General features: G+C 47.8%; 1 protein-coding gene across 3 annotated transcripts in view; it reads left to right on the top strand.

The window, feature by feature from the left end:
* The first annotated feature begins 250 nt into the window (after nt 1-250).
* The window catches only part of GNB5 (G protein subunit beta 5), a 47,575-nt gene continuing 37,915 nt past the window's right edge, over nt 251-9,910 (top strand). For 2 of the 3 annotated variants that reach the window (XR_014015331.1, XM_081227969.1), the window contains exon 1: nt 251-486. Coding sequence is in view for 1 of the 3 variants with exons in the window: in XM_081227969.1 (XP_081084095.1) it covers nt 375-486 (112 nt within the window). In the remaining 2 variants the exon portion in view is untranslated. Of the gene's footprint in view, nt 487-904; nt 996-9,910 lie in introns of those variants that run through there. The other variant, XR_014015332.1, reaches the window with a different exon arrangement.

The following is a 9,910-nucleotide window of genomic DNA, read 5'->3' as shown; positions in this document are numbered from 1 at the left end:
TGGCCCTCACTAAGTGCGCGTCCTTCAGCAAGTCACGTATCTCCTCCTAACCTCGGTTTTCCCACCCGCAAAATGGGCACGACACTCCCTGCGTCCCCGGGTGCTGTGCGCTGCAGCGCTAACTCGGGCCTCGCCTAGGGCACTGCGCAAGGGCTCTGCGCCCGCGGACACGTCCGGGGGAAGGGGGAGGGGGGAGGGGGATCGGCCGCAGCAGCCCGGCTCTCAGCAGCCAGCGTCAGCGCCGAGGGGCGGGGCGCGCTCGGGGAGACGGCTGGAGCTGCGCCGGTGGCGGCTCGGCGCAAGCTCGCCGGCCCGTCCTCCGCCGCCCGCTGACTCGCATCCCCGCTTCCCTCCCGCCGCGTCCGCGCTCGAAGATGGCAACCGACGGGCTGCACGAGAACGAGACGCTGGCGTCGCTCAAGAGCGAGGCCGAGAGCCTCAAGGGCAAACTGGAGGAGGAGCGGGCCAAGCTGCACGACGTGGAGCGTGAGTGCGGGCCGGGGCGGAGCCGGGGGCTGCGCGCAGGGAGGCGGGCCGGGGAAAGGAGATCGGCTCCGGCTCCCGGGGGGATAGGGGGAGAGGATGGAGGGGGGCGGCCCGGGCCCGGAGCCAGGCCCCTGCTACCGCCCTGGATGAGGGCCCCGGTGCCTAGGCGCCACATGAGACGCGGGTAGCGGCCCGAGCCCCCGGACGCGCGGGTGGGGGACCCGAGACGGACGCTCGCGGGCTCCTGGCACCTCGCAGAGCCCCTGCCGGCTAGTGGAAGCCAGCCCGCCTCTGGGCGGGGGCGGCCCCTGGCTACTGTCCTCCTGACGTTGGATCGTGGGACCAGTTACCGTCATCACCTGCCTGCCTGGAAGACGCAAGCTGATCTCATTCTTGCCCTTCCCCAGCGGAGCGGGGTGGGCGGGGCGGGGCGGGGGGGTGGTTGTCAGCGGAGGCAAGCGCAGCGAGCTCTTGTGGACGCGGCCTAGGGTAAACTCCTGGGTTTTTTGGTAAGCATTTTACTTTCTCCATCACTGTTGTCTTTTCTCAGTTTCGCTTTTGCAAGGACCCAGACTCTGATATAAAAGCTCACTTTTCCAGTCCGAGAGTGGAGGGCCGGATGGGGGAAGGGAAGCAGAGGAGCTTAACAAATCCAAACATTTAGTTCCTTTAAGGCTGTTTAAGAAGCTTTTGGACGGATGAGGTGTGGTTAGCATAAAACATCAGTAGCAATCTTAAATAAACTTACATTATTGACCACGACCATAATTCAAAACCAGTCTGTGATTTTTATGAGTGAACAATTAAATAGCCAGATTACATGACTTAGTGGGATCAGCTTCCCTTTACTCTGTGGGATGCTGTGTCCTCAGTAGTGCTTGGGCTCAGGCCAGGCTTGGGGAAGTGGCTTCATCTTCCTTTTCAGCCCTGAGGGTGGCAGCTCCCCTTTGCTGAACAGGGCCTCCGCATGCATGGTGTTCTCAGGCACACCTATACATTGTGCTCTTGCCATTTTGGTACCACCCCTCTACATTCACTTTGGAAAAGAAAGATGGGGTTTATGCTAGGTCCTTTAGCACCTTATTCCTTTCTTTGAAAATCACTTGATAGAAGCAGGTGACCTGAATTTCAAATGTGCTGTGCTTTTGTAGGAGGCAGGCTAAGCCCCTATATCATTTAGAAATGTATTCAGCTACAATTAGCTATAAACCCCAAATAAAGTAATTAAGCAAATTGGGAGTTATTTTTCTTAACAAGAACAAGGGTAGGCGATTGTCAGCTTTGGTTCAGCCGCCCGGTGTGCTATCAGGAACCCATGCTTCTTTTTTCTCCACTACCTCAGAGCACTGGCATTTGCCCCATGGTTATAACTGCCACAGTGCCCAGCATCACCTCCGTATCCAGGGCTGGAAGAAGGGGGAATGTGGGCACCAGCTTCTGTTTCTCCTTCTTTTCAGGAAGGCAAAAGTTTTTTCAAAAACCTCCTTTCTCCCCAACAGATTTCTGTTTGCACTTCATTGGCCAGAACTAGGTCACATGGCTACAACAAGGGAGGCTGAGAAAGAGAGAAGTGAGCTGAGTACGCTGCCATTCCCAAACAAAGTTGGGTTCTGTTATCAGAGAAGTAGGGAATGGATAATGGGTCTGCCCCATTTCCCTTTGCAAATTCCTACACGCTGCAGATGATAGTGACGATGCTGCAAGCATGGTGTTAGTGCCTCTGAGGTAGGTCGTCTGATTCCTCCATTTCACAGACGAGGAAACTGAGGCACAGAGAGGTGAAAGGACTTGCCGAAAGATCCCAGCTAGTAAGTAGTGGACCCAGGATTCCAGCCCAGCCAGTCAGAGCTCCAGCCCAACCTCACTTCAGCTTTTTTGCCGAACGTCTTAGTGCTCAGTGCAGAGGGCATTCTCCAGAAACGCTCTGGAGAGTAAAGGCTGCCCACTGGGATATGTTTCAGGATTTTCTGTGAATCTGGTAAATTGCCTAAGGCAGAGAGATGGTCAAGGTGCAGCTTTTCAACAGGGAACCTCTGTCCTGCCAAGGATGCAGTGCTCTCAGAGGTCGGGGCCAAATCTTGGACCCACAGTGGAAGGATTTATCCCCACCTGCATATGTTAGAATTTTTGAGTAGAAAAGACCAGAAGCCATGTGGTCAGGGTCGCCTTTATTCCCTCTGTATCTTCCGGACCACTTCTCTTCCGCTCTCGTGTAAAACCCTTGTTCCTTTGAGGCTCCGAGCACTCAACTGATCTCCCTCTCCATGTTGCTGTCTCCTGACCCCCCAGCCAGGCTCCCTCCTTTTCTGAGGACTATGGCACATGGCTCAAGCCTTCCTTTTGACCCTAAGCCCTGTCCTATCCCTGGTGTCTTCAGGATCCACAAGGGTGACCCTCGTAAGACACTGGCCCCTCACTCCGTCACAGCCCCCCGGGATCTTGTAAGCACTCAGCACTGCTCCTCCTCTTGTGACCGCAGTCTCTCCCACAGAGAGCTCCATGATCCCTGGGCTCTTCCAGTCTCTCAGCCTCTTCCTGAGCATGTGCGTTTTTGCATTTTGGTGATGTTAAATCATAGGTTGCCCTGTAGCGCCTACCCTGGTCAGGGAAAGGTCTTTAGGCCATAGCCAAGGTGACCAAGTCATCCTGGTGCACCTGGGACTCTTGGTTTTAAAATGGAAAGCCTTGCATACTGGGAAGCCCTTCAGTCCTGGGCAAACCAGGACAGTTGTTCAGCCTTCTATTAGCTCTGACTTGCCCAAATTCTTGCCATAAAAAACTCAACACAACAAAACTACAGAGCATAAACTTGGAGGAAAGAGAACTTAACTGAACTTCAGACTCTCAGTTCTTCAGCTCCCATCCCTTTGACCCTCAAACCAGCATCCATTTTGTTGGGCCCTCATTCCCAAGTCAGACACTGGGCCAACTTTAACTACAGGAAGTGGCCTTTATGGGCGGCCTAAGGGGAAGCCAGCCTACGTCAAACTCCACAGCCCCAGGCCTCGGGCCCCTGCCCTGCCTTTCCCCTCACTCCTCCAGCATTTCCTGCTTCTCTCCACATGTTTTCTGTCATCGCCTTCTGCTTACCTTCTCCCATGGGTAGGTGCTCGCTCGTTTGATTCTCAGGCATTTTAGAACCGTGAGGTGGCAGCTTGTGTTAGTTTCCTACTTCTCTTGTACAAATCTCCATAAACATAGTGGCTTAAAACAACAAATTTATTCTCTTACAGTTCTGGAGATGAGAGATCTAAAATGGGTTGGAAGGGTTGCATTCCTTCTGAGGCTTTGTGGGAGAGTCCATTCCTTGCCATTCCCAGCTTCTAGAGGTTGCTGCATGCCTTGGCTTGTGACCCCACTTCACTCCAACCTCGTTTCTGTCATCATATCACTTTCTTTGACTTTGATCCCCCTGCCTCCCTCTTAGAAGGACCCTTGTAATTACTTACATTGGGCCCACCTGTATAATTCAGAATACTCTTCCCATCTCTAGATCCCTAACTTCATCACATCTTCAAAGCACCTTTTGTCACGTAAGGTAACATATTCACAGCTTCTGAGAATTAGGATGTGGACATCTTTGGGGGGGCCTATCACACAACTCTTGAAACTAGAGGGGTCACCTGCTTCAGCCTCAGTTTTCGGGCACAAAAAGTTTTCTTCCCCTCCCAACAGCCCTCTCCCCTTTCCTTGGGGATGAAGTAGCAGCAGAGATCCAGGGAAGGGTTAAGGGATTTCCCAGAGGTTATGCAGCTACTCTAAGGGCAAACGGGGAGTACAGCTCTCCTTCTCACCATGCTAGATGGTCTCTTAGAAAGCTGAGAGTCACATTAAAATGGAAAGAAAAACAGAAACGAAAAACTAAATCTGTGTGCGTGTGTGTGAAGAGGTGTCAGTATTGAGTAAGAAAAAAAAGTGCCCAGCAGTGTGTATGATATGGTCTCATTAGCTTAAACAAGAGCTGCTTGTATATGCATTAAATTTGTGGCAGGAGACACAGGAAGCTTGTTATCTCTAGAGAGGGGAGTGGGGGATGTAGAGGTATGTTTTACTTTATACACATGTGTGCGTTTATTGCTTTTATAATAAAAAATGAATACTGAAATGGGAGTCAAGATCCAGAGAAAAAGGAGAGGGTTCAGTTTTAAAGAGTTCTTAACTTGAAATTAAAGGGACACATGATCTGGAAGACAGGCTGAAAGCAGACAGCAGGAGGGAGGCCGTGTTGATTTTGGCCAACATACGTGGCAGCCTTGTGGGCCTGTGTGGGGATGACTTCATTCCGGTTCCCAGCTCCTTGGGGGAAGCTTCTATTATTATCTAGGAGCAGAGCATCTCAAAAAAGATTTCTGTAATGTCTTTAGGTTAAAAATCCAGAGGAAATATGGGAAACCGCAGGAGTTATCATCTGATGTTATTCCCTTTTCTTTGTGTTCTGAGGGTAACTCTGTGAACTTGTGGCTAGAGCCTTGGACTATTCTGACTTTACAGTGTAAAGAGAAATGTAGGAAATCCGTATTTCTGGATTAGTCTGAAGCAAATATGTTGATCCACTTTTTCCACGTTCTGAGGAAATATGCTGCATGTACTGAGGCTTATAAAAGTGAGTTTCCCAGCAGAGTAATCTGCTTCCGGCTGCTCTTCCATGTGTGGCCTGTGGTATCAGAAGGAGCAGAAAGCAAACTTGCCTTTCATTTCCTCACCCCTTCCTCTTGCTAGAAAACTGTCATAATAAGCTAATGCAGCTGTAGCAGATTCAGAAATACAGGAAAACAAGTCATCCATAACCCCACCACCCAGAGGTAGCCACTTTTAATATTTTGATGTTTTCATGTTTGTGTGTGTATTTATAAGCTTACTTGGGACTTTATAGCTTACGTTTTCACGTCTGTGTATGTATTTATAAGCATACTTGGGATTGTAGTAGGTATAGTTTGAGTTTAGTTTGTTTTTTGTATGAGTCTAGTTTTAATTTAACCCAATGGATTGAATACCTCCTCATGTCATTTTACAGTTCTTTTTAATGTCAGTATTTAAAAATTATGATTTGGAACCATATAGTATTCCATCATAAAGGCTGTACCATAACTTAACCCTTCCAACTTTTAATTCAGGAATTCAGGCATTTTTGTCTGTGGCTAATTTATGGTTTTGGGGCAATTCAAAAATCTCTGACAGAGTGAAGTAAGTCAGAAAGAGAAAAACAAATACCGTATGCTAACACATATATATGGAATATAAAAAAAAAAGTGGTCATTGAAGAACCTAGGGGAAGATGGGAATAAAGATGCAGATCTACTAGAGAATGGACTTGAGGACGCGGGGAGGGGGAAGGGTAAGCTGGGACAAAGTGAGAGAGTGGCATGGACATATATATACACTACCAAACGTAAAATAGATAGCTAGTGGGAAGCAGTCTAATAGCACAGGGAGATCAGCTCAGTGCTTTGTGACCACCTAGAGGGATAGGATAGGGAGGGTGGGAGGGAGGGAGACGCAAGAGGGAAAAGATATGGGGACATATGTATATGTATAACTGATTGACTTTGTTATACAGCAGAAACTAACACACCATTGTAAAGCAATTATACTCTAATAAAGATGTTAAAAAAAATATCTCTAACACAAGTGAGGTAATGTGATTATAAATGTTTTCCTTCCATCCAGGTGTGTGAGGGTTTTGTATACATCCCATCCCATTCTACCTTGGGGTAGAATCAGACAGAATGAGTTTTTAAAAATTAGCTTTGGATAAGTTTTCTTCCTTGATTCCTTTGATCTTCTACCAAACTGTGGCCATCACAAGACTGTATGTTGATGTAAAATTTAGTAAGTTATTCAAGATCATTTTTTAAAAACATTTATGTATTTATTTATTTATTTATTTAGGGCTGTGTTGGGTCTTCGTTTCTGTGTGAGGGCTTTCTCTAGTTGCGGCAAGCGGGGGCCACTCTTCATCGCGGTGCGCGGGCCTCTCACTATCGCGGCCTCTCTTGTTGCAGAGCACAGGCTCCAGACGTGCAGGATCAGTAGTTGTGGCTCACGGGCCTAGTTGCTCCACGGCATGTGGGATCTTCCCAGACCAGGGCTCGAACCCGTGTCCCCTGCATTGGCAGGCAGACTCCCAACCACTGCGCCACCAGGGAAGCCCCCAAGATCATTTTTTAAATAGTTCTGTTTTCGTATTTAAGACCTCTCATATGTCTTTGAACTTGTGTTCTGTATTTACAGTCAATTTCACAGTGTTCATTTTCAGGGAAATTTTAGAGCGTGTTCATGCTGGGGTCATTTTTTCATGGCCTTATGGAGCACAGGAATGACACTGTTGCATAATTTCACTTTATGAAGTTACATGGCTTGAATTCTTGTGTATTGACCTCCACGTTCTACATTTTACTTTAGGTTCCTGTGTGCACTGATTATAAAATAAATAGCAAAACTCTTCCCTGAAAGTTGAGAGGAAGCCACTCTTGATGAAAAGTTCATCTTTGTCTGAAGCCAGTATTACAGATCATTTCCAAGGCCCCAGAGATAAACTCATCACACCCTCATTTTACAGAGGAGGGCACAGGCTCAGAGGACACATTTGTTTACCTCTAATTTATAAGTGTGCCCTCCCCTCAGGCCTCATTTTCCTTTCTGAGAAGTGACAGGGCCGGTGCCCCATGTCGGCCTGCACGCTTGCTGTTTGGACCTTGGGAGCCCCTGGGCTCGAGGCGTGCAGAGCAGAAGCGCCTCTGAGCCCAGCACCTCCCTTGACTGTTCACCAGCCTGGCTTTGCTCTGTCTAGTTTCTAGATTGGGCTTCTAGTAAAATTTTATCTATGAGAGAAAGTGGAAGCAGGCAGGGGGAGGGAGCCTTGTGCAACTCAAATAGAAGTTTGAAAACAACTGCTCCACATGACTGCCCAACCCCAGGCCCCGGGCAGGGAGGGTTCAGCCCTGCACACAGGACGCCCCGCACAAGGTGCCTGGGGATGATGCTGGGCACTGCTTGTCGAGTTGCTAAGGTCTCTTTTGGCTCTAAGTTGGCACCCCTCTCCCTGCCAGGTGGTGGCTGAGCCAGGTGAGGGCAGGTTTCTTGACTCTTGGTCTAAAGGACCCATTGCTCTGGCTACATCAGGAAGTGGGAGGGATCCAAGGTTGGGGTGTCTTCTGGACCAGGAAGCCTTTGTCACTGCCTCACCTAGTCCTTGATTTTCTAAAGAATCACAGCCACCTGCCCAGAGTTTACCCCACGATGGGAGGTATTTACCTGTTCTTAGAGGCCCAAGTGTGTGTGTGCATAAGGTCCTTAGCCTCCCTGAGCCTGTTTCCTTTTCAGTAGAAATGGAGATAAAGCCCGTGACCTCAGGCAATGTGTAAAGCTCTCAGCCCAGCATCTGTCACGCGGGAGACACACAGTAAATGATGGATAATGGCAATGGGCATTGAAAGCCTTCAAAAATGTGCTTTCCATTTAACTCAGCAATGCCACAAATTGGAATTTATCTAAGGAGGTAATGCAATGCAAGGGTATCACAGTGGCGCTGGAGCAAAGTAAGTGTCCACTGGGACACTTGGTTGGGAATTTTTAGTTAATGGTATATTCATAAGTGGAATGTTCTGCCGTCATTAAAAATGACAGATAATTACATTTGACATTTCATGGCCCTTCCATTTCAGAAGCCCTCTTTCCTCCAGGTCATGTTGTTTCCAGTGTTTTGGTCCTCAGCCCCTAGTCCCCACCTGTACATTTTTGATTCCTGGCCAGCCAAATATCGTTAAGCACTTTAATTTGCTTTCCCTGTTAAACCACAGCACACCCCATGGATTAGGTCATGTCTTCCGTTTTACTGAATAACGAACAAAAGTAAATGGTAAGAAACTAATTTCCTGCCTCCCCCTTCCCTACCCCAACTCCTATGCATCCTTCAAAACCAGGTTCCTGTGACGTCTCCTCCGATGGCTGCACCTGCAGCAGAGTCAGCCATGTTGCCCTCGGCTCCCCAACACCTCTGTTAGCTACCTTCTCACTACACGGCAGTGGTTACCTGTGTGCTGGCCTGTCCGTGCCCTACAGACTGTGAGCCCAGTAAGAGCAGGAACTGTCTTCTTCTTTTCTGTACCCAAGCATTTGGCACATAGGAGGGAAACATCATTCAAGCAGTAGACAGTTACTAGCCTATACTTCTAGCTCTATCCCTCTTCTTGAGTTCCAGCCATGGCTTTCAGTTTCCAGCAACTACCCTACCTGCACATCATTCATAAGAAAGAGCGCTTACCATCTTAATTCCCAACCAGCTCCTTTCTTTCTTTTTTTTTTCAATTTTATTGGAGTATAGTTGATGTACAATGTTGTGTTAGTTTCAGGTGTACAGCAAAGCGATTCAGTTATACATATATTCATTCTTTTTCAGATTCTTTTCTCATATAGGTTATCACAGAATACTGAGTAGAGTTCCCTGTGCTGTACAGTAGGTCCTTGGTGGTTATCTATCTTATATATAGTAGTTGTGTGTATGTTATCCCAAGCTCCTGATTTATCCCTCCCCACCACGTTTCCCCTTTGGTAACCATAAGTTTGTTTTCAATATCTGTTAAGTCTGTTTCTGTTTTGTAAATAGGTTCATTTGTATCATTTTTTAAAATTCGATTCCACATATGAGTGATAGCATATGATATTTGCCTTTGTCTGACTTACTTCACTTAGTGTGATAATCTCTAGGTCCATCCATTTTGCTGCAAATGGCATTATTTCATTCTTTTTTATGGCTGAGTAGTATTCTATTGTATATACATACCACATCTTCTTTATCCATTCCTCTGTCAGTGGACATTTAGGTTGTTTCCATGTCTTGGCTATTGTAAATAGTGCTGCAGTGAACATTGGGGTGCACGTATCTTTTTGAATTATGGCTTTCTCCCCAACCAGCTCCTTTCTGAATTGTCTGTTGGGGTTTGAGGCATCGCTGTGTTCTCAACCACAGACTCTGGAATCCTCCCTTTATCTGCCCTATTTCCCCGCCCCGCCCTCCCATCCAAGAAGCTGCCTTTCTGAACCTTCTCAGAGCTGCCCCACCTCCACCTTTAGTGGGTATAACTCACCTGGAGAGCATGTGGAAATGCAGCATCCTGACTCCATCCCATGGATTCGGACTCCTTGGATCAGGAAACAAGTGAGGCTCCCACTGCCAGTGCTAGCAAGTTTGCACTGATAAATTTAGGAGTTGGTTGGCAGCTGAAGCAGAGATGATGGATTAGGGCTAGAGAGAGGTACAGAAGAAGAAGAGAAAGGGGCTGAAAAGTTAGGTTAGCCCACCAAAACCTGCTGCCTAGGATTGCTGCAGTTGACTGAAATTTAGTAATCACTAAGCATTCCCTTTATCCTTTCAATAAATATTTACTGGGTACCCACTGTGTGCCAAGCTGGAGAGTAATAGCTA

The sequence above is a fragment of the Mesoplodon bidens genome (genome assembly GCF_964165515.1).
Source record: "Mesoplodon bidens genome assembly, chromosome: 3".
NCBI classification, from domain to species: domain Eukaryota; kingdom Metazoa; phylum Chordata; class Mammalia; order Artiodactyla; family Ziphiidae; genus Mesoplodon; species Mesoplodon bidens.
The sequence above is the reverse complement of the archived record's forward strand: the minus strand, read 5'-3'. Positions and strand labels throughout refer to the sequence as shown.